Here is a 24,138-nt window from a genome sequence, read left to right as displayed (position 1 = left end):
ACTACCGGAGTTAAAAATGGAAGAGTGATTAGCAATCTATATAGTCATAATAATAAATGCAGTATTTCTAGGACTGAACCAATATTCGGGAGAATACAGCCTACCAATACACTTGGAAAAAACGATGCCGAGGCACTAGATCCCATGACAGTATATACAGTTCGCCAGCACAGACAGTGTTGTCATCTATATTCACAGCCACTGTAGGGTTTCTTTCTTCAGACAAATGGCTGTCAGTATCACAAATTGAACTACGTTTCCCTTTTCTATATAAAACACATTTTCCACCAAAATGCTGCGTCCAACCCGGGTTTTCAAACATGGTTGCAACTCATGTCCCAGCCGGCGCAGATCCCGTTCAAACCGAAGGCTGGACCTGGCATCATGGCAGGTAGATCCCATTCAGACTGCACCTGTGTGCATTCTGCTTGCTCTGCTGGGAATGGGTCGACTTAATTTAGGTCAATAGCAAGGTCAACATACAAATGGCCAATATGAGTTTTTCACTTTTTTTTTTGTCCTGGATGTTGACATAGTCGACATGGACACCCTCAAATTGTACCGCATCTGCTCACCATGCTCTGGGCACGGTACCTGGGTGCGCTTGGCACACTATACCCTAGTGGATGGTAGGGCATGAAATACCACCTGTCGGCACATGTTGGCTCCAAAAAAAATTTGAAAAACTAAATTACGACCCTGACTGTCGACCTTGCCATTGTCGACCTAATGAATGTGTTGCCTTCCAACCATGTTGACCTATTTCTGGACTGAAATAGGGTGACCCTAATGGACGTATCCCATTCTGCTAGTACTTGCAGTTGATATCTAGTGTCCATGACCTGTCCCTCTGCATTCTTTTAAGCGCAACCCAAACCAGAAGACAAGGGTTGCGCAATTCACATTGCACCAATAACCAGGTTGGTGCTGGGCTCCACCATGGTGGTTACCTGGGTTGGATTCCTTCGTAAAGTGTTGCAAGTTAATTTTTATTGACCCTTTTTAAACCAATCCTCAACCCGAGCAACCCGAGTTAAAAGTTTGATGTATAAAAGGTATTTGAAAGCTGAATACTAGCACTGTTGGCTCTGATAGCAAGTCAGTATTACTACATTTGAGGTACATCTTCCTGACCCCACCATATTACATGCCATACTGTGATAGTACACTATAGAATGGCATATACTGTAATTTGTTACAATCCTATCAGAATCCTATCTATATATCAGCCAGGAGGTGGTGGGCAGTGATAAATGTCTATTGATTTATGTCATTAATATTTATGGCCAAATGTAATAGGTGTGAGAATCAGAAAAAAAGATATTTTGGGAGAGTTCATTTTTTTTTTTTAAAGTGGCAATCCATTACATGGCAAAATCAACCTAGTTTTTTAGTATAAATGATTGCCGCTTTAAAAAAGTGGGAAAATGTTCTCTGTTTTCTAAACATTGGGGAATAATAAACAAAGCCTTTTTCAATTGTATGAGGGGACGTAGTAGTGGTAAGGACCATACACTAAAATAGTCTTTACAAATTTCCAACTAGAAGGCTGGTTGGAATGAAAACCTGGTATGTGAGCAATCACTAGCCACCATTTGCTCCCAACACTTGGAAAATGGACGAATATAGTGGTTCAGACACCTTGGTTAAACCAACAGTGGATTGCCATTTGTTCCCAAAGATTACTACATTTTACTTCAAAACTCCTTAGGTGTATGGCCAGCTTCACTAATATTGCAACAAATCCAAGTTTTTGAAAGTCCCCCATTATCTTATATAAATAATTTTATGTTAATGACTACAAATTTACTTTGCTTTACCAGTGTTTGAGGAAGAATTGATCACTGCATGGCATTATTCTGTTGTTAATACAAAAATGCACTCAAAGCCTCTAAAGAAGCATTTTTTTTAAGCAGTGCAGACAATTTAATGGAAGCTCTGTATATCTATCTATTCAATAAAAAAAAAAGAACTTACGCTTCCGAAGAAGACAGAAGCTATGAACTTCCAGCAAGATGTCTACACTGACGTGCCACAATATAAACCCAACCATTGTATAGGTGTCCCAGGGGTCTGGGAGGTCCAGAGCTTGTAAATCCATTCCAAGGAACATGGCGGACACTGTTTGAGAGGGGAAAACAAACGTCACAGAGCAGAAAGAGACTTTATACCATGAGGGTTATCAGAAATAACCAATAATCTCTGGGCCGACTGCCTGCCACTATTTCAGCCACTTACCCGCCACTATCCTGGCAATGGTACCACTTCCCCAATGCGTCCAGTTAAACAGCGGCCTCCTAAATGGTAAGGGGGGAAATATAATTATAGATTTTGTTTTTTACCCCATTTAGACAAAATCAGTCAAAATATATCAGATCACCTAAACCTTATTGTAAAGTAAGAGCTTGTTAATACTTTGAGAGCCAAGTGAATGTCAAAATAGGTGTAAAAATTGGCAAGCACACATTTTAATTCATCATAATGACCTGGAAGGTTAACTTTTTCCACAACATTTTTATTTGAATTTATATAACAAATGAGAGCGATGCTGGCATTTTAGTGGATATTTTGAACATCTCTCACAGATATGTTGCCAGTCAAAGGGTTAATAGATCAATACCAGAGTCACAAGACCGTAAGCTGAGCCACTGAGACTTTGGGGGGCATTTACTAAGATTGAATGGGTATGAATGCACCCATTCAATGTTCATTACGGCCGGGACCCGGCATCCAGCAAATTTACAATCAGCCAAATTTGTCAGAGCGTGAACACACACTAACACAGGGGTGGTATATAGATTACATATACCTGCCAAACATATTTCCAGATTTTATAAGTGGCAATGTCATCACATTTCTAGTTGAACACTAGAAACAACTATCAAATTAATCACCCGATTGCAGCTTTTAAGCATATTTAACATGTTGGTCTGTCTGCTTGCACATTTCTGGTTCTTCTAGAAGTGGTTTAATATGTGATATTGCTACTGGTTGTTATCCACTCAACCACTATATCTCCTGAACATTAGTACATCCTGTATTGGAGAATGAGCACATAAGGCACTCACAGACTAGCAGACTGGCAGTCTGGCAATCAGACCCAATTGATATTGCCAGAGTAAAGCAGAGGCATCATCATCTAGAGCAGGGGTGGGCCACAGAGGGCCTGCAAACAGCTCCTGACTGGCCCGCCACTGCTGTATGTGGGTTTGATGGCAGCTGTGTGGCCGTGCAACATAGTCCTGTATAGCTGATGCTCAGCCTGTGCGTAGCAGGCATATGCACGAAGGACTACGCTGCGTGTACACACAGCCACCATCGGACACATATACAGCAGCGCCGAGTGAATTTTGGCATATTCAGTGTGGCATAATGTGAATTTTGGCTCCTTCCATGTGACTTTTGGCTCATTTGGTTTGAAATAATGTGAATTTTTACTACTTCAGGGTGAAATTTCACTGTGTGGCATAATGTGACTTTTGCCTCAATCTGTGCAGCATAATATGTAAGGGGCAAGTATAAGGGGCCAACTATTGTGTTGCATGATGTTTAAAAGGGGTATATGGTGTGCTACAGTACATTTAAAGACACCCCCCTTTTGAGTGAATACACCCCCTATTTCTGGAGTGCGGCCCTCAAATATCTGCTGGAAGTATTAAGTGGCCCCTCAGCTGAAATAATTGCCCACCAATGATCTAGAGTGACATAAACCAGAGCCCTGGACTTCTTACCTGGAACTGTAAGGTGGGGGTCTGAAAACTGCCAAAATAGGCTGGAGAATGGTCAAAGCCATAACTACACAGCCCAAATATGGGTGAACACCGGCTCGCTGCAAAAAACAAAAACAGAATTTTCACTTAGCTTTAAAGTAAAACAAAGGATACCAGTTATTCTTCTTTTATGTGAATACAATTCTAAAAACAGGAACACAGAATTTGATGGTAGATAGTACCTCTTCGCCCATCAAATCTGCCTATTTTTTGGCAACTATTTTTTGGCAACTTCAACCCTATTTGTTCATAAGGATATTCTTAGGTCTACACCAAGGGTGTTTAAATTGCTCCACTTTCTGAGCCTCAACCATCTCTGATGGGAGGCTGTTCCACTATGTCCACTACCCTTTCTGTGAAGTATTTTTTCTCAAATTTCCCTAAACCGACCTCCCTATAGTTTCAGTGCATGTTCCCCTGTTCTAATACTCCCCCGTGTACCTTGTTGAAATCCTCAATATATTTTAAAGTTTCTATCCTGTCCCCCCTTTCCATTCTCTGCTCCAAACTATACATATTAAGATATTTTAGTCTTTCCTGGTGAGTTTTGTATTGTAGGCCATGCACCATTTTAGTAATCCTTCTTTTGTATGTCCGGTTCTGTATGGCCTCTTGAACCGGACACAGGGCCAGATGCACTAAGCTTGCGCGGTTGGTAAGTCTGTTGACATTTTAGTGAGTACCCAAGCTTAAGAAGTAGTAGTTATAGGCTGATCTAACTTTATTCCATATACATATCATACCAATTTTGTGACAGCAACCATACTAGTAGTACTTACTGTACTCCAGTGGCCTCGGTAATAAAATGGCAGTACAAAAGCAACACCGGTTAGCACCACAGTGGTGACCATGAGGATACGGTGAACCTGGTTAGAGAAGAAAACAGTTTAAACTCCAAAGTTCTCCTTTCCCACCTTTGGTCAGAAATGCTCATAGAATGACATGCATTCAATAACACGTTTTTAAAGAATTCAACCATAAAATATGCTATATTAGGTCCAGCAAAATAATATCGATAATATTTTAGAAATGGTTATTGTGACAAATAGGTTTCCATGGCCATTACAATTTTTAAACTCAGACATTAAATAGATATAGGCAGGTTTGGACTGAGTTACCAACAGTAAGGAGCACAACAAAAGGGATTATATGAAGTCTGTTTGTTCTCGTGCTAGTGTTCATTCTATTTTGAACGGTTTGAGATAAGGGACATTTAAGTCACGTATCAGCTAAGGAATACACAAATACACAAACACCTCTATAGAAGATTAAGAAAACAAAAAAAACTTTGTTCACACCTGGAACCAAATTTCCCCCCCAAACATTCTTGAGTTTGGCCAGACGGGTTTGAAGAATCGGGCGACAAGTACTCCAATGCTTACTGTGGTCATCCATGCCAGGAACATCATCGCACCTAAATAGAGGAGCAGTTAATGTAGTATTTTTCCACACTAGATGCTCAAGGCACCCCAATAGTTTACATTTTAGGTATATTCATGCCTGAGCACAGGTGGCTAAATTACAATGAGTGATGTACTTTGATATCCATGATCTAGTACAAGTGACTTTGGCCTTCATTTCCGATTGACTCAGTCCCCGGCGGGACCGATATTTTAGCACTGCGTATTCACACATTTGCATATGTGCAGGCCTGCTGTGCGGGTCCTTCAGCGCCGTGGCTGGGTGGTGTGGGATGGAGGTGTGCTGCTTAGTGAGCCAGCCAGAATCACCCCCTTCAGTCAGTCACTTGTACTAGAGCATGGATATCAAAGCTTGGTCTGTTATGGTGTCTTGAGGACAGAGGGTGACATTTAATAGGATGCGATTTTTAGTAACATTTAGAAAATCGCACCTTATCGCACTTTTTAAAATCAAATTTTTTGTGCGAATTTGCATATTTAAGTCATTTTTAAATAGCGTGAGGTCCCCCCTCCTGAGCATAACCAGCCCCGGGCTCATTTAGCCGAACCTGGTTCCAAAATATGGGGGACAAAAAGCATCTGGACTCTTGGACCGGTCCTGGTTTCAGAAATACAAGGGACCCCTACGCTGTTTTGAACCAGGCGGGAGGACCCCACGCCGTTTAAAAAATAAAATAAAACACTTTTTACACTTTTTTTTTTTTTTTTTACACAGGACCATGCACAGATCGCAATCTGTGCAGGGTTCTGGCTAATTTGCCTGTCAGAACCTTGTCTACATATGTGGCGAATTTTAGACACAGTGTCCCGATTTCACATCTCATTAAATATGCGAATTGTATACTTTTCAATGGGAAAAAATCTGGATGCGAATGTGCTTTCACTTTCAGAATGTGCAATTTCGCGGCAAAATCGGCGGTATTTGCCGTTTTCGCAACTCATTAAATATGCAAATTCGGGAAAAAGTGTGATTTCGGACATTTTTGTCAAAAAACTAAAATCGCACAAATCACATTTTTGCATCTCATTAAAGGTCACCCAGAGTTTGGGAAACACTGAGGCCCACATTTTTTTATTTCTCTATAATTTTTGTAAAAACTCAATTATTTACAACAAAATTGATTAAAAGTGGAGGAAGAACAGACACTTATTTTGTGTCTTAAAAACATTCTATCATGTGATCATCTCAGACCAAAACAAAGGATAGAACCATGATAAAAACAAAGGAACCTACCATGGAACTTGATGAGTAGAGGAGACCGCGATCCTCCAATGTCTTCAGAAGGCCCAGAGACATTATACATCTTGCTGGTTACGAGAGGCTGGCGACCATGTTTCAAAATAGATCCTTTTAGGAAAAAAGCAAAAAACATTTGTTTACAGCAGAAGCCCAAAAAGAAGGCAGTAGAAAAATAAAAGGAGTAGACAGAAACATACCATCCTTAGCATCGCCATCAGCTAGAAATATATAATAACTGCCATCCAGTGCAAACCTCTCAGCAGAGGATGAAATGTGAATGCTTCTGCGAAAAGAACATTGAAGGATTCCATCTGCCACCCTCCACGCCATGTCCTGCAGACTGTCCTGGAGCAAAAAAAATAATAATTATATTTATATATATATATTCATTCACAGCAGGTGGTGGAACCTATTTCTTCCCAAAGGTCTTCACAGGGCGCTGGGCCACCCATTGCCACCCTCACCCTGCAAAAACAGGACATCATGCTGGGGGGCAGAGCTATAAGGAAATAGATGCTGCATAGTATCTGTTGGCATATCCCTGGGAGACTCCAGGTGGCTCTGCAGCAGAGCCAAGCACCCTGTAAGCCAAACACAGGGTGCTGTGGGGCAGCAACGATGCTACCCCCAAGGCCCTGCGTCTTGCGTGATTGCACAACTAGAAACCTTAGTTATAACAATGATACCCAAATTGTAATCTCAAATTGAAAAAATAAAAAAAAGGCATGCATTCATCTCTAGATAAATGTTTCTTAAATTCTGCTGACTTTTGTTAACGTCCTCTAGCATGACCGGTCATTGTACACTTTTTGAGATCTAATTTTATTTGCTAACAGCAACACCTGCTGACTTATCAGGCCAGAATCTTGTGGTTGCAATTTACAGAAAAAATGTACATAGGCATAAGGCAAGTTGACCACGGTCACATGCAGATTAGTACGTTTCTATGTGTAGTAGTGGTTTTCTGTTCAAATAGTCATCTAAAAACCATTCGTTTTTAAATCCCAGACATTTTGATACAATCATACACCTACATTGTTGCTACTGCTCATTACCCATGAACTGTACACTACTCCAAATAAGAGGATTAGAGTATAATTAAATAATGTTCAAAACCTTGGACCATGGCCAGTCCATACCTTTCCATTAAAGAGTTGTCCCCTCCTCAATTTAACATCCACCCACCATAATTCAATACAACAGTAGCATAACAAATCTGCCATTAGAATTTAAAAATATGGAAACATGTTTGTCCATAGCAGACTCGTCCAAACTCCAAAACGGGAGGAGAGGACTAGTATCTAGTTAGCTAGTTCTTAACTTTACCGTATATTACAACAAAGGTCCTGCACTCAGCGAAATCAATGGGGCCTGATTAAGTGACCCCATTTTTGGGGAAATTAGGACTTTATCACTCAATTATAATCATGGCAATTATTATCGCACTACTTTGCTTCTCTGACTTTTGGTGAAGATCAAGTGTAGTTTCTGTTCTCATCGGTGGGTCTGGTTCAAATCTTTGGTGAGGAGTAGGGAAACACTAGGCTAAGGATCCCTGAGCTGTGAGGCGAAGGCAAGCCTAAGAGGCATCTGAAAACCTTTTTTCCTTCAGTAGGCTTTTTGGCTCTGTGGGGATGGGGTGTAACGGGTCCTTTCTCCTTTTCCAAAGGTCCATGACCTCTGCATGTTTTTTGCACTGCTCAATGGATGTTGAAGCCAGGCTCATTGGGCTTCAAGAAAGCAAAAAGCAAAAAAAAAATAGAATCAACGTTATGATATGGGGAGCGCAACGCCTCCATGATTTTTATTTAAACAATGTGGTAACACACCACATGCACCCCAGATCTAGGAGTGGCGAGTGCAGTGGATCAATGCCTTAAATATATATAAAAGCAGCAGGCCTATAAATAATGGATACCACTAAAATATCTGACTACACTATGTCCAGCAGTAGTTACAACTGAATATTAAAAGTGCATCTGCTGTGAAGGAGAAGGTGTGATTTTCCCTGGCCTTGCCGAGTCATACCGAATGCTTTTAGAAAAGTTTAAGATCCCATTTATTCTGAAAATTCTCTTCTGCATGACGAGAAGACAAAAGTTTTGTTCAACACTTACTCATCAACTATATATGACCAATGCCTAGTGTCCATGCTGCGGTACCAATTGATCTATAACATGAAGATGCAAAACAAAATTACCGGAGATGTCATCTCTGGGTGGGTTCGCCCCCTGTTGTAGCCGGGGTTTATCTCAACACCTTGACCTTCAATCATGCACAAGTAGACATCATCATCGCCCTATGGGATACATCAAAGCATAATATTGTTATACGTAAGCAGTTGGGATGTCCCTGCCCTGTTTGTATTATTTGTTTTTGGACACGCTTAACACAGAATAATGACCACAAATTGAATGAGTGGTTTACCTTATGGAAAGTGTGTGGGAATTCTCATTGCATACAACCATATTTAAATTCCAACTTTCTATTTAAGTAACTACAATACAAAATAAACCTGCACATCCAAAGAAAATTTAAATTAGTTACTGCAGCCATGTGCATAGAATCACTAGAAAGGCACATTCAATAATAAAAAAAGTAACATTATATGTTAAAGAAAAAAAGATATTCCTATATGTCAGCGAATTCACTGACATTGCAAACATTAATATATAAATAACAATACCTCTAATATTGCGCTATAATCTAACTGTGGTCGCTTCCAACATGGAGTCCCCTACTAGTAGGAACTCACCAAAAACTTCAATATACAATAGTGTTTTCTTAGCGCCAAATGTCAAGAGTTAAATTCCTTTCATATACATACAGGTCGAGTATCCCGTATCCGAATATCCGTTATCCGAATTATTCCGAAAACCATACATTCCAGAAAGTGAAGAAAAATTATTTTTTTTTATAAAAACTCACTGGGGACATCTGTAACAGCACTACTGGTGACATGATATGTAACTGGCACTATATATGTGCAAGACAATGATTGCTTGGCATTCAAATTCAATATCTGAGATAGTACACAAATTTTGTTTCATGTTTTGAAACCTTGTTTTTTGAACAAATAAAATATATTTGTGTGTATTTTATGTGGTAATACATTATATATGTGTGTATTTTATGTGTTTATACAGCATAAATGCAAGATACTTCAAAAAACATCATTAAAATATTAAAATATTCCGAAATACGGAATAATCAGTTATCCAAAATTCTCCTGGTCCCGAGCATTTTGGATAAGGGATACTCAACCTGTATAAGAATACATAAGTTCATGTGTAAAAATATTTATTAAAAAGTCCAATAAAATTCAATTCAGGAATTTCTTTACAATGCTCCTTGCGACTGGAGAAATACACAGTGTCTAACAGATGTCTGAAATCAGAAGTGTAGCATACCCTGCTACACTTCTGATTTCAGACAACTGTTAAACACCCACAACTGCTGCCGCTGCTGATTTCCTAGGGCGGGATGTTGTAACATCCGCAGTCCCCCTTCACCGGGCATCACATTATTAATAATGGCATGCGTGCGCATGCGCAGAGTGACCCGCCGGCCGCAGGGCATGCTGGGAGGGATCCCTGCGGTAAGAAGCCCATAGGCTTCTGCAGGGAATCGCCAGCTTTTGCTGGCGATTCCCTCCGCAGCGCTGCCACTGCGGAGGCACAATACAGCATACAGAAATGCGGTAAAAACCCGATAACGGGGTTTTTACCACATTTCTGTGATAGAGAATCGCCCCCCTAGTGCCCTCATCATCCTGACTCCATCTGTGGGGGTGGGGAGGGGGGGGTGTTGAGGTTCGAGGGGAGGGAATTTGGGGGGAGCTTTGATAATCAACCGGGTGGAGCAGCCATGCGGGTGGTGCTGCCAGATGGTGCACCACTGAAGGTAAAACTGGTACACACCTAGGAACCAATGGCATGCATGGAAATTTTCTGGGGTAGCCAATGCCAGCAGCGGTGCTCAGCCTGGAAAGTTTCTGGGCATGCCACTGAAGGAGTTAACAAAAGATCGACTTGCAAAAGGTTGACACTGACTTAAGTTCGACTCAAGCAAAAAGGTTCACATGGAAAAAGTTGACACTTGAAAAGGTTGACATGAGTTTAAAAAGAATTGCGTCAATGTTGACACCTAAGCACGTGGACCCCCAATTAGTGTAGTGCATACTGTAGCATGACCAGTGATTTTACCAATCCCAGAGTATGAAAAAGTCCAAAATACAAAAAAATTTGAGGGGGAAAACTCATGTTGACCTTTTTTATGTGTAATGTATTTGCCATGTCGACTTTTTGTCGATGTTGACTTTGTGCTGATTGACCTAGACCTATTATGCAGATACCATGGGTATACTATAGACTAGGATTTTGTTTGTTACAACCCACAAAATGCATTCCTAACTATGTGTAGGCAATAGGTTTAATTACCATATTTATATATCAGAATGTAAAAATGAAACATTCAACAATGGAAAGTAGCAGCCACTTAATGGGTTTGGTCATATGGAATGCAACCCTCCACCAGTTACTGACACAACAGTGACCTCCCCGCCAATCTCTTGGCATGTGGTGTAGTGCACTTTGACTGTTGCCATCACAGACACTATCCTGGCTATTTCTGGTCTCTGAGGTTAGAGGTCAGCCAGGGGAATAAAGACTACTTGCCAATGAGGAATTTGCTGGGAATGGATGGGCCATAATGCTTCAATAGAAATCTATGAACATTGGGAAATTAACACTTAATTACCACTGGGTGGAGAGAGGCATCACAAGGGGGAGGTGTGTGCGGATTCATGTTCAGCAGGCTACAACACTAGGGGGGATTTGCTACATGAATATATACAATGGTGATTGTAAAATGCTACATGGACCATTGCCAGATACAGCCACAGGGTGGCGCTAGACACATTCTCGGCATCCCCCCTAAAATAATAAATAGCATATTAAATAGATATTATTCACTTAATACAAATAATTTTAAGACCCGTTCATAAGAATATTTGCATTAACATTTTTTAATAGTCTTCTGTATTTACGAACTTATGTGGCAGTTGTACTTAGCCTTGGAGAAATATAAACTCACAACCAATCAGCTCCTGTCATCTGTTAGTACATCCTGGCAGTTCAGGTCTGATTAGCTGGTTCTTTTCCAATCAGAACGTCATATAGGCCAGATACAACATATTGGCCTTAAATCATTCTAGTGTGCACACTGTAATGCTTAGTACATCTACTCCTATGTCATTTAAGCATCTCAAGAAACACCATCTTATTTAGGAGAATATCTAGGTGAATAGGCAAGCTTAATCTGGGTACTAAAAGCCACCGTTGTGGTTTAAATACTAACCATCCATTGGTCATGGGACAAGGCAAACGCCACATAACCTCTTCCTGGGCCACTCATCTCAATCGTCACAGCGTCACCATGCCTTCTAAAGGACAGGAAGAAGCACTGGGCACTCCGCTCTGGATCACAGAAAGAAGGGTTTCTGACACAGAATTTGCTGCTTCCACAATCAGATGCACTGAACTAAAACACAATAAGCATTATTCAGTCATGTTTTTATACAGCTATTTAACTTTTATTGATGAGTAAAACTACAGCCTTACTATAGTGAACATGAAATGCCGGTTTTGCAGAGAATATCTATAATGATAAAGTACTAATGGTAAATTGTAATAATGGTTTGGGTTGGACACCCTGAGGGTAACTCAGTTAGTCACTCAGATTATCTGATGCAGAAGGGGATCACAGAAGCCTGAATTGGGCACTTTTATAGTTAATGCACCACCTGAGACTTTAGCATAATTTCACACAGCCACCTCTGAATCATCTCCTAAACTGGCTTAATAGGGGGATGGTTAAGGTTGTAAATGTCTGGTTGTTTAGCCAGACATTTACTAAGCAACATACAGCTAAAACTAGCGCTTTGCGGTTTTTGATTATTACACACAATTGTAAAGGTTGTGCCAAGTGTTATTTTCTTCCCCCTTGCTTAATGTTAAATATGTAAGAAAACAAAATTATTTTCTGATTAGGCCTAGATGCTTCTTTTTTCTATGAATAATATATTTTCATGACTTGTATTCTATAGGGTGAAATTTAATAGGGTGTGAGAATCAGAAAGTGAGAGATTTGGTAAGAAATCTAATTTTTTTTTAAAGCGGCAATCATTTACACTGCAAAACCATTTCGATTTTGCAATGTAAAGGATTGCCGCTTTAAAAAAAAAAAACAAAAAAAAAAAACTTGGAGATTTCTTACCAATTCTCTCACTTTATAGTTCTCTCTCCCTATTGCATTTCACTCCCTATTTTACAATTACTATGCATTATTTGTGTAACATTTTTCCTTTATACATACAGAAACAGACAGGTTGTGTTAACCAGCCCTGGAAAAGAACCGCACACATGATTAAGGAGGCGTGTTTACAGCTCATGGGGCGTGTCATGAGTCACAAGGGCCTGGCTTTCTGCCATGCCCCAGTCTCTCTGTACATTGGGCAGCTAAGGAGAGCACTGGTAGGTGGAGCTAGTTGGCCAGCACCTGTTTCTGTGAGCCAGCTAAGCCCAATTGCCAGAAGTACCAGATTGGCAGTCTGGCCCTGAATACAAGAGGTTATAACTTGGATCTGGCTTTAATCATTTCTCCATTTTTGTCTGCTTGATGATCTCTGTTGCATGAACAGCATCTCATCTCACACACTGTATGACAAAGCTACCAATGTAGTGGACCCCACATAATCTAAAAATGTTATATTCATAACTTGCTAGATAAAGAGATTTATAACAGAACTGTATATGATCCCCATAACTGTTCAAACTCAAAAGTCACGTGGTTGCATGCACTGACACCATGTGCATGCCTGGTGCTCAGCTGGAACCAGAAAACAGAGCTAAGGAAATTCGATGCCGCACTTCTGCTATTATAGTATAAATTTGTGAGTACAGAGTATGACCAATGTGTTCTGAATAAGGTCTCCCAACTAAGTGTTATCGATCAAGAAACTATCTGCCAACGTCGCTTTGAAAAACGGCAGGCTTCACTTTACGACAAATCGCCAGCAAGAGATTTCCTTTGGTGGGGTGCAGTGGACCCTGAAGAGACATGCCGAAACCAACAGTGTGCGCAATCGCCCGTGACCTGGACAGCCTCATGTTACCACAGAACAAGAAGACAAATATATTACAGTTAATAGTAAATGGTAAAGATTCCAAACAGCCCCACAGAGAGGAGTCACTACTGTCAAGCGCCATCTCAAAGCTATAGGAATATAAACCAGCCCGTAAACTATTGATGAGGCCCATTTACAAAAAGAAGAGGTTACTATGGGCTAAAGCTCACATGGATTGGTCGGCTGAGCAATGGAAGAAGGTTCTTCTCATGGACAAATCAATGTTTGAGCTGTTTGAGTCTAAGAGGCATCACATACCAGGTGAGCCCATGCTCCCAGCATGCATTGAGCCTACAGTGAAGCATGGAGGAGGTTCTATCATGGTTTGGGGCTGTTTCGGGAATGGACCTCTTGGTGAAAAAAGAAGGAATCATGGACTCGAAGCACTATCAAAGCATCTTACACACCATTGCCTCTGGCATGCACCTTACCGGACATGGGTTCACCCTACAGCAACATAATAACCCCTAACAGTCCTCACGTCTTTGCAAAAATGATGTCCAAAGAATGCCAAAATGTGATGAAAAACATGGTTTGGCCAATCCAGAGTCCAGGTTGTAACCCAATTGAAATCTTGTGGGATCACCTTGACAGATGCCTTCAAGAAGATCAAATTATGAGTAAAAATCATCTGTGAGAGGTACTGCAAGAGAAATGGAGGGCAATCGGAGCTGAAATTTTGGTAGCTAGAATGCCCCGAGTGTGCGCTGTGGTGTGCTCTGCTACCGCGGGTTCTTTAATGAAAGCAAAATTTAAGTAAATCATCTTTCCAGTTGTTTAAAAACTGTTTGTTTAAAAACCCTGTCAATAAATTCAAACATGATTACTCCACTTCAAAAAATATGAATTTATCACAAATAGCTTTTCACATGTGTCCCTCCTTAAAAAAAAAATCACAAATATGGTCGGTAGTGTAAGTAACTATTCAGTTGAATTAGAGAGATGCAGTAGGAGAGCCAAATGCATCGGCACTGCTTATAGGCTAGATCAGTGGATCCCAACCCTGGTCCTCAAGTACCCTCAACAGTGCATGTTTTCCAGTTCTCCACACAGAATCACAAGTGACATAATTAGCTCCACCTGTGGATCTTTTAAAATGTGTTTAAATAATGGGTGCACCTGTTGGGTGACCTGGAAAACGTGCACTGTTGCGGGTACTTGAGGACCAGGGTTGGGAACCACTGGGCTAGATGGTGAGGAAGCGTGGCAATCTAGTGTCAAAGCTGTGTAGGCAGCTGCTAATCTTTAGTTGATGCTTGTGAACAAATTGCCAGTTTCAACAATATCATCTCCTTTTTGTAGGTGGGTAATATAATGCTGTTATAATGTGGCTGCAAGGTTAAGCAGTTCTAACCATTGAGCAGTACGTGGCTGGAAAGCAGGATTTTAAAGTAGTTAAAGATAACTAGTAATTCTGATTATTATTTATTTTGGGGCTTTTAAGTCCTTGCATATACTCAACGTCATTAGCGATGCACACTCCCGCATATCGTCAGCGACCCCCCTCTCTGCTGAACAAGCTGATTCTTTGCTGTAGGCAATTTCTCCACTTTGTCCCTTTCCAAGGCTTGATACCTCTCTCCCCCATATCAGGAACATTGTGAAACAATAACATCTGTGTACGGTTTCTCACTGAAAATTCTTGGTTTTAACCACCATTAATAACCATATATGCGCAGGCCATCTGAGCGAGTGGACGCGGTGTCGTGTATAGTTGCCGGCCCTTTTGCACGGATCAGTGTGGGTGGGGGGCATGTGGCCGCAGACTGGAGCTGCACCCATGAAAACACTGGGTGTTCCCATGGTAATTCTCTAGTGATGCAGGTGCCGGAAGTTAACCTCACCGAATGTCAGCTGCCCACCCTCTTCTAGCTGCAAATCTAATGCTGTGTACACACGGGGGAGATATATTGCTCAGTTTCTCCTTTTCAGCAGCGACCAGAGATGGTCGCTGATGAAAAAGAAACTGCCGGGGGGGAGCCCGGCAGTGGTAATCAGCTGGTCGCAGGAGCATGTTCCTGCGACCAGCGATCACCACAGGGGCAAAAACGGGAGCGCGCACCCGGCGATATATCGCCGGTGCACACTCCCATTGCGGGCAATATGGTCGCTCAGCGACCATATTTCCTGCGATTTTGCACAAAATCGCCCCTGTGTGTACGCACCTTAAGACACCAGAGAGTGTCTTAGATTTGTGGACACCTTTAAAATCATTCGATGGTCGGCGACCATCGAATGATTTTGTCCCCGCATGCAAGCTGCGAATGGATGTTTAGGCAAAAAACCCATTTGCATGCGTGTGGATGAAATTTGTATGCCTGCAACGGGCAGTTGTTCGTGAGGGTGGTCTTTAGTTGACTCGAAAAGATGCAAAGTTGCAGCTTTGCAAGTCAACCAGAATGAGGGCCTTTAATAGAACAGAGGTCGAATGCGGAGATCATGCATTGTTACACAATTACTTAGCTAATAAAGGACAAAACCAATCACGCCCAAGCGTGTGAGCAGCGCTTAATGAGGTGACACACACCAAGTTACACTGTAGCAATGTTTTACTTGATAATATTAAAAAACATATAATGAAGTACAATACAAAAATACACAGTAAAAACAATATAGGTACCATAAAAAACGATTCTTCACATCACAAGCTGGGGTGAGTATGGCTGTATTGAGTCCAGTGTAGGACAGGGGAGTATATCATATGATAATATGGAAATGGGAAAGGGAGTGAAAATTGATTACAGGTAAGTGCACATTACCATTTGGTGGACGATCTGTACTGTGACCACGGGTGGTAGTTGGAATCCTCACCCGGGTAGTTGATTTTTGGAGAGTGCTGTCGGTTGGCTTCCGCTAACGATGTGACCCCCTGTAGATTTTTGATGGTATTTTGGGGGGGGGGATGGAATACCCCAACACTTTTTCAATGAGCGGTGTCCGCCAAAGAATCGACAGGAGAAACTCGGAAAGATGGTATTGGTAGATGAAGCAATGTCCTCCTTTTTGGAGATGGCAAGCTGGAATTATGCCGCTGGGTGTTCCAGGAGAGACCTTAGCCACCAAACACAATGGAAAGACTGGGGTGATGAGCGGGGTATTTTGAACAGGTGAATCCGTGGATCAAAGTGTACCAGTGGGAGATTCAATCTGGGTACAGTATCCCACACTTGGAGTGAAGAACCGGAGGTCTGCCTGACGCGTTTCACTGCCAACTGCAGCTTTATCAAAGGTAAACACCTCCTGTTAAGCGCCTGTTATTTTCCCTTGGCCTTGGGAATTTTCTTGTTTAGCTAATAAAGGGCCTGATTCAGATTAGTTCTTGAACAGGTCCTGGGTGGCGGCTTGCAGAGCTCTCTCAACCTCAGTATGATTGATATGTGTTTCTTCTCCATTTTTAGGCGTGAAGAGCTCAGGTCTGGGCTGCCTGGTTCCAATGGTCAGGGTGAGTCCGCTTGCGCACATTGGCCAAAAACAGAGACAATGGTTGTGCTGATTCAATACTGCATCTTCGGATGCAGAGCTTCATGCTGCATTTGCATTTTATTTTTATGTATTGCACAGATGCTATTACTGTGCAAATCAGAACCAGGCCAGAATTTAGAGAACTATGCAGATTTTAATACATTAATACAGAAGATAAAAACAAAAAATTGCCTCGATTGCACCATTTGCTGGGACTCCTATTCTAATGATCAGCGGACAGCTCACTCCAATCAAACCTCTTTGGCCTTCTTAAAACAGGCAAAACCACATTAAGAACCCATGGAGTCCTGGGAATTGGTGTGTCCCCTTCCCACTTCCATATGTAAAAAAACAAACACACACAAATGAAACAACATAAAAACATTGCAATCTGTGCCCCACAAGAGAATTTGCCTGAAGGATAAACCGGTACTTGTTTCCTAGCACGGCCACAATCTTATGGATCGTGTACCTTTAAGTTAAGGTACACGATCCACACGATGGACCCGATTTCCTTTGAAATCAGGTCCATTTGGCCGGCTAAGACACAATATCGGGGGCATCACGTCGGTCGGGACCATTAACATTGGTCCCGACGCGATGCCCCCGATTTTTCCATAGGCTTTAATGTTAAAAAATATTTTAACATTGAAATCGTGTCGGGAAAGGTAAAATATCGGGGGCATCGCGTCGGTCGGGACCATTAACATTGGTCCCGACGCGATACCCCCGATTTTTCCATAGGCTTCAATGTTAAAATATTTTTTAACATTGAAATCGTGAGAAAATGTGAAAAATGTGAAATGGGCCAATATGACCCATTTCACATTATAGATGTCCCCGTCGTCACCCCACGATAGACGCCAACCCGAAGCGTGGTGAGCGCAGCGAGCCCGCGAGGGGCGGCGGTGCGCGTCCTCCGACCTTTTCATTCCCCTACTATCCACGTCGGCGTGGAGTTGAGAATAGAATAGTGTGGCGAGCGCAGCGAGCCACCGAGCCCCAAGCGTGGCGAGCCCCGCGAGGGGACGCGTATAACTTCACAGGTACACGCTGCGCTCGCCACGCTTCGGGCTCGGTGGCTCGCTGCGCTCGCCACACTATTCTATTCTCAACTCCACGCCGACGTGGATAGTAGGGGAATGAAAAGGTCGGAGGACGCGCACCGCTGCGCTCGCCACGCTTCGGGTTGGCGTCTATCGTGGGGTGGGGTTTACGCCGTTAACGCCACCACCTCCCAGGACGACTTCGCTGCGTGACACCTACCTCGTGCTGGCTAATATAGCTAGCTCAAAGGGGCAGGGCGAAGATGCAGTGAGACGTTATTGCTTGGCTGTGGCCATATTGTAATTAATAAATTTTTTGCCAATGCCCGCTATTTTTTGCCAATGCCTTACATTGTCCACTACCTGCCCCTTTGCCTGCTCCTTAAACTTGTACTTATGAGCAGTCTGTTAGACTGACACTGAGCAGCAGGGACCAGCGTATACAAGCTGTTAGTGTGTGACAGACTGATTCGCTGTCCTATCACATCTGTCTCAATGACAGGCGGGTGCTTTGATGTGGGCTGAAGCCACGTCCTTGTCACTGAGGCAGTTGTGTAGGTGTTTTTCAATGGGCTTTGCAGCTTCTTCTCCCTGCGGCTCAGCCCACCCCCACTAATGACAGTTTTTGATTGTCAGCGGGAGGCTACATCTTGTTTTTTTTAAATAATTTTGTGACAGGTGAGGCACTGCCTCATCTAACTGCACATCCCTGGTTTAAGTTCTAACAGAATAGAAAAATGCAGTGTGAGGGGGCCCATGTGCAGCCTGGGTCTGTGCCTCCTCCTCTCTAACAGGCAGAGACCTTGAGAATTTGTGGTGGCCCGTTTCCCAGAGGCCATTTACCCTACTGCATATGTACAAAACGCTGGGGAACTGGCTTATTGGGCATTTTCTTGGAGACCTGCGCACCACCTAGCATCTCACTGTCACTGCACCCATTATAGATATGCTAGTGACCATGATACCCATGAATGGTACATAAAGCCAAAGAAATTCATTTTTTTATTTATTTTCTGTCATAAAGTTCTTATTGTTATACAAAACTCTTGATGAAACATGTGAATGCACATTACCCGTTGTGTAAGCGATGACGTGGAATGCGCACTTTGCGGTGTGAAGGTCTGTGGTTTCTGTGTGAAGGGTGGAGAGCTACTTTGAGAAATAACTGGTCCTGGAATTTTCACCCAGTAAATTGCATATTTTTCCACAACAGTGGTTCTAAAAAACAAAATATACATACAGTATATTATACAGATTTTAATTTCCATACAATACAGAGAATAAGTATAATCCCTTTTTTATTAACTTTGTTTTTCAGCATCTCAGCGTGCGCTGCAATATGTTTTAAAATATGGTGTTCTTGAAAATATTTTCCAATCTTTAGCAGAAATGCCACCTGGTGTGCATACAAAGACTGTGGGTCCAATTCAGACAGGTTAGCAAGGCTGCAATTTTTACAGATGGACAAAGCCATGTGCAATGCAGGCGGGGCAAATGTAACATGTGCAGAGAGAGTAAAGCTGTGTACACACAGTGCAATTTGGTCGCTGAGCGATTTTGGCTTAAGACCCCGGGGGTGGGGTCAGCTGACAGGATGAAGTCCGTCAAGAGGGGGTTCAACATCCTTGCACTGCTGGGCCCAGCAGCACATTCCTGCAGGAGAGGAGGTGTGGGCGGACCATATGGGGCAGTCAGATTCAGTGCTTCCAGCTGTACTTTGTATTAAAAGCGAGTATGGCGTTCAGCACCGCCATTACATTACACAGCAAGCAGCACTGCAGCCCTGACGGCCTGGCACTCTCCTGGTTAGTAATGGATATATTTATTTTGACAATACTCAATGTAAAATTTAGAAAACCTAAAAATACTTTAAAATATGACATAAAAGACACATATATGTGTATTACAAGAGTAAACAGTTTTGGTTATACGTAGACACTTCAATTTTTTCACATAAACACTCCTTTTACAGATTGTTAGTCGCTGTTAGTACTGTTCTTTGACTGTTTGTTAGTAGGAGTTTAGTCGGTTAGGATGTAGAGCCCAATGCGTTTCGTCAGTACGACTTCCTCAGGGGCGAAAGCAAACCGATATTTGAATATTGAATAGGATGTATACCAAACCAGTATTCCCGAATCTCACAAAATAAGGAGTAAACAGCTGTGAAATAGAGTACTTCTATGAAGAGAGTTAGCTCAAAATATATGGCCTTTAGTTCACCCAACAACCATATATAAATGATGTGTCTCAGTTGGATCCCAAAGCTGAAGTTTTTGGGATCCAACTGAGACACGAAAAAGGTCTGACGTTTCGATCCTGTGATGGATCTTTATCAAGGAGAAGTCAAAAGGAGTTATCATCCATAGAGTTCAAAGGGAGACAGCAATCCAGAGGTCCATCTGTGACAGCAAGCAGAGACCTACTGGGAAGCCGCCTGTCCTGGATTTATATACCCACAATATCAGCTAATTGAGTTAGACACCTCCTAGCGCTAATTGGGGAGTTTCCAGTGTATGAACCGCATCACGCAGCTCCTGACAGTGGTACTTCCTCACTAGTGGAACGCATGTACCGCCCAGCCTCCCGGCTGGTGACACGCAAGCTGTTCCATAGTGATGAGTGCTCAATGTGTACGGGGCGCATCCGCGGCATCACCGGGTCCCGTCGCGCACTGGTTCTTAGTGTGTATGGAACAAATGCATCAATGCAGATGTCACAATCGTTACCCGCTGTATACTATACTGTGCTTTAATCAGAGTGACTATTGACTATGCCACTTGCCGGCTGAGGTATTGGGTGCTAAGTTCCAAATGTCTCGGATTGCATGCGCTTATATACACGTGTTACACCAGAGAGTGCTAAAGCGAGAGATACATTATTAGATGCTTACAAAATGTGAACTATGCACCTGTGTGAGTGATAGTGTCAGTGACTAGTTATGCAATAGTCAAAGTATGATGGGTAACTGGCTTGTGACATTGCAGTGTGGGTATAAAACATAAAACAAGAGCCACAATTTCTGGGTGTGCTTAGTACAAAAAGATATATAAACATCATGTCCATGTGATGCAGGACTCAGTAAAAAAACCAGCGCGGGGTCCCCCGCCCGAGCATAACCAGCCCCGGGCTCGAGCCGGTGCTGGTGACATAAAATCACGGTCCCCGACAAATAGGGGTTCCCTTGATTTAATGAAACCAGCACCAGGCTCAAGGTCCGGCGCTGGTTCCCGAAATACGGGGGACAAAATGACTAGGGGTCCCCCGTATTTTAAGAACCAGCACCAGACGCAACCAGCCAGCAGGGTAATGCCCCAGCCGGGGGACACTTATTATATAAGGCCAAAGCATTATCCCCCTGGCTGGTCAGCATGGGCAGGGGTCCTGGGGAAGTGGGGACCCCCCCAATGAAGGGGTTCCCCCCCCTCCAGGACTTACCAGCCCATGCTGAAACTCCGGGGCTGTCCCCGATGCCCCTGGGCATCGGGCTGATGGATAGTGTAAAAAAATAGAAGAAAAACTATTGTTTTCTACTGTAGAACTATGAGTCCCAACAAGCCTACCCCGCATGCTGGGACTTGGAGAACCAAAAGTCCCAGCATGCGGGGCATTAAAGGGCCCGCTGGCACTTATAGTTCTACAGTACAAAAAATAGTTAAATAAAACACACTGACACCCTGAAAAATAAAAGTTTAATAAACACATAACACACACACTGATACTTACCTACCTTGAGCCCGTAGGTCGGTCCCTGGATCCTGGGCTCCTGGACAGAAGAGTCCGGTTCCGGGGCCTTGGTCCTGGTTCCGGGGCTCCAGGGCTGATGTCTCCGGGGTCCAGGATCCGAAGAAGTCCAAAAGGGGTTCCTAAGGAAGGAAATCCTCTCCGGCAGACGCGCTGCTCCCGGCTGGTACCCGCTCACGGACTGAAGAGGCGCAGAGATGTTTCATCTTCCGCGCCTCTTCTCAGAATGATTCCATTGGCCGCCTAGCGGCCAATCAGGAGCCGATAGCGGCCAATAGAATCATCCGGAGGAAAGGCGCGGACGATGAAAATCTCTGCGTCTCTCCAGTCCGTGAGCAGGTACCAGCCGGGAGCAGCGCGTCTGCCGGAGAAGATGCCGAGGTCGTCGCCGGGGACCAGGTGAGTAGGATTTCCTTCCTTAGGTACCCCTTTTGGACTTCTTCGGATCCTGGACCCCGGAGACATCAGCCCTGGAGCCCAGACCAGCCCTGGAACCAGGACCAAGGCCCTGGAACCGGACTCTTCTGTCCAGGAGCCCCGGACCCAGGGACCGACCTACGGGCTCAAATTAGGTAAGTATCAATGTGTGTGTTATGTGTTTATTAAACTTTTATTTTTCAGGGTGTCAGTGTGTTTTATTTAAATATTTTTTGTACTGTAGAACTACAAGTGCCAGCGGGCCCTTTAATGCCCCACATACTGGGACTTGTGGTTCTCCAAGTCCCAGCATGCGGGGTAGGCTTGCTGGGACTCATAGTTCTACAGTAGAAAACAATAGTTTTTCTTCTATTTTTTACACTATCCATCAGCCCGATGCCCACCGCCCAGGGGCATCGGGGACAGCCCCGGACTTTCAGCATGGGCTGGTAAGTCCTGGAGGGGGGGGACCCCTTCATTGGGGGGGTCCCCACTTCCCCAGGACCCCTGCTGACCAGCCAGGGGGATAATGCTTTGTCCGCGGGACCTTATATAATAAGTGTCCCCCGGCTGTGGCATTCCCCTGCTGGCTGGTTGGGTCTGGTGCTGGTTCTTAAAATACGGGGGACCCCTAGTCATTTTGTCCCCCGTATTTCGGGAACCAGCGCCGGACCTTGAGCCTGGTGCTGGTTTCATTAAATCAAGGGGACCCCTATTTGTCGGGGACCCTGAATTTATGTCACCAGCACCGGCTCAATGAGCCCGGGGCTGGTTATGCTCTGGCAGGGGACCCCGCGCTGTTTTTTTTTTTTTATTTTAACTGTTTAAACTGATTTTTACACCAGAACCCTGCACAGATCATTGCGATCTGTGCAGGGTTCTGGCTAATTCGCCCATCAGAACCTGGTCTTGGCTTGGTTTTGGGCGAATTATAGACACACTTTATACAAATCGCATACCATTAAATATGCGATTTGTATACTTTTTCATGTGAAAACATCTGGATGCGATGTGCTGCGAAAAGCAGTCATCGCATTTCCAGTGTGTCCAACTTGTTGGCCAAAATCGCACTTTTTTCACATTTTCGCAGCTCATTAAATATGCGAAAATGGAAAAAAAAATGCGATTTCGGCCGTTTTTGCGAAAAAACTCGCAAAAGTCTAATATTCTCAACCCATAGAATGTCACCCATGATGTGAAAAAAGTCAAATGTAATGCACTATGCATGTGTCAATCCATATTCAATTGATCTAAAATAAAAAACATATAGGGAGATATAAATGGATGAGAGATTCAGAAAGTGAGAGATTTGGGAAGAAATCTCCATTTTTTTTTTTAAAGCGGCAATCATTTACACTGCAAAATTAAACTATTTTTGCAGTGTAAATGATTGCCACTTTAAAAAAAACCTGGAGATTTCTTCCCAAATCTCTCACTTTCTGAATCTCTCATCCATTTAAATCTCACCCTATATGTTTTTTATTTTAGATCAATTGAATATGGATTGACACATGCATAGTGCATTACATTTGACTTTTTTCACATAATGGGTGACATTCTATGGGTTGAGAACATTAGACTTTTGCGAGTTTTTTCTCAAAAACGGCCGAAATCGCATTTTTTTCCATTTTCGCATATTTAAATCTCACCCATTATGTCCCCAAAAAACACCAGTTGCCTATAGTAGTAGCGATGCGTAACGCCAGCACCAGTTGCTGACAGTAGCGGCGCTGTGTAATTAACGCACCAGTTGCCTATAGTAGTAGTGATGCGTAACGCCAGCACCAGTTGCCGACAGTAGTGACGCTGCGCAACTCCCACACCAGTTACTGACAGTAGTAGCACTGCGTAATGC

The 24,138-nt window shown here is 43.0% G+C and overlaps 1 protein-coding gene across 3 annotated transcripts in view; it reads right to left on the bottom strand.

Moving 5' to 3' along the window:
* The window catches only part of LOC146026402 (ferric reductase 1-like), a 44,243-nt gene that overhangs the window by 2,977 nt on the left and 17,128 nt on the right, over positions 1-24,138 (bottom strand). For all 3 annotated transcript variants that reach the window (XM_083157049.1, XM_083157048.1, XM_083157047.1), the window contains 10 exons: positions 19,199-19,343; positions 11,790-11,972; positions 8,632-8,730; positions 6,629-6,776; positions 6,426-6,539; positions 5,069-5,184; positions 4,550-4,636; positions 3,732-3,829; positions 2,239-2,297; positions 1,978-2,121 (listed from right to left, as the gene is read on the bottom strand). In XM_083157049.1, coding sequence (XP_083013175.1) covers positions 1,978-2,121; positions 2,239-2,297; positions 3,732-3,829; positions 4,550-4,636; positions 5,069-5,184; positions 6,426-6,539; positions 6,629-6,776; positions 8,632-8,730; positions 11,790-11,972; positions 19,199-19,343 — 1,193 coding nt within the window. The remainder of the gene's footprint in view (positions 1-1,977; positions 2,122-2,238; positions 2,298-3,731; positions 3,830-4,549; positions 4,637-5,068; positions 5,185-6,425; positions 6,540-6,628; positions 6,777-8,631; positions 8,731-11,789; positions 11,973-19,198; positions 19,344-24,138) is intronic.

Source organism: Crinia signifera, chromosome 8 (assembly GCF_055691185.1).
Source record: "Crinia signifera chromosome 8, ASM5569118v1, whole genome shotgun sequence".
Taxonomy (NCBI): Eukaryota; Metazoa; Chordata; class Amphibia; order Anura; family Myobatrachidae; genus Crinia; species Crinia signifera.
The sequence above is the reverse complement of the archived record's forward strand: the minus strand, read 5'-3'. Positions and strand labels throughout refer to the sequence as shown.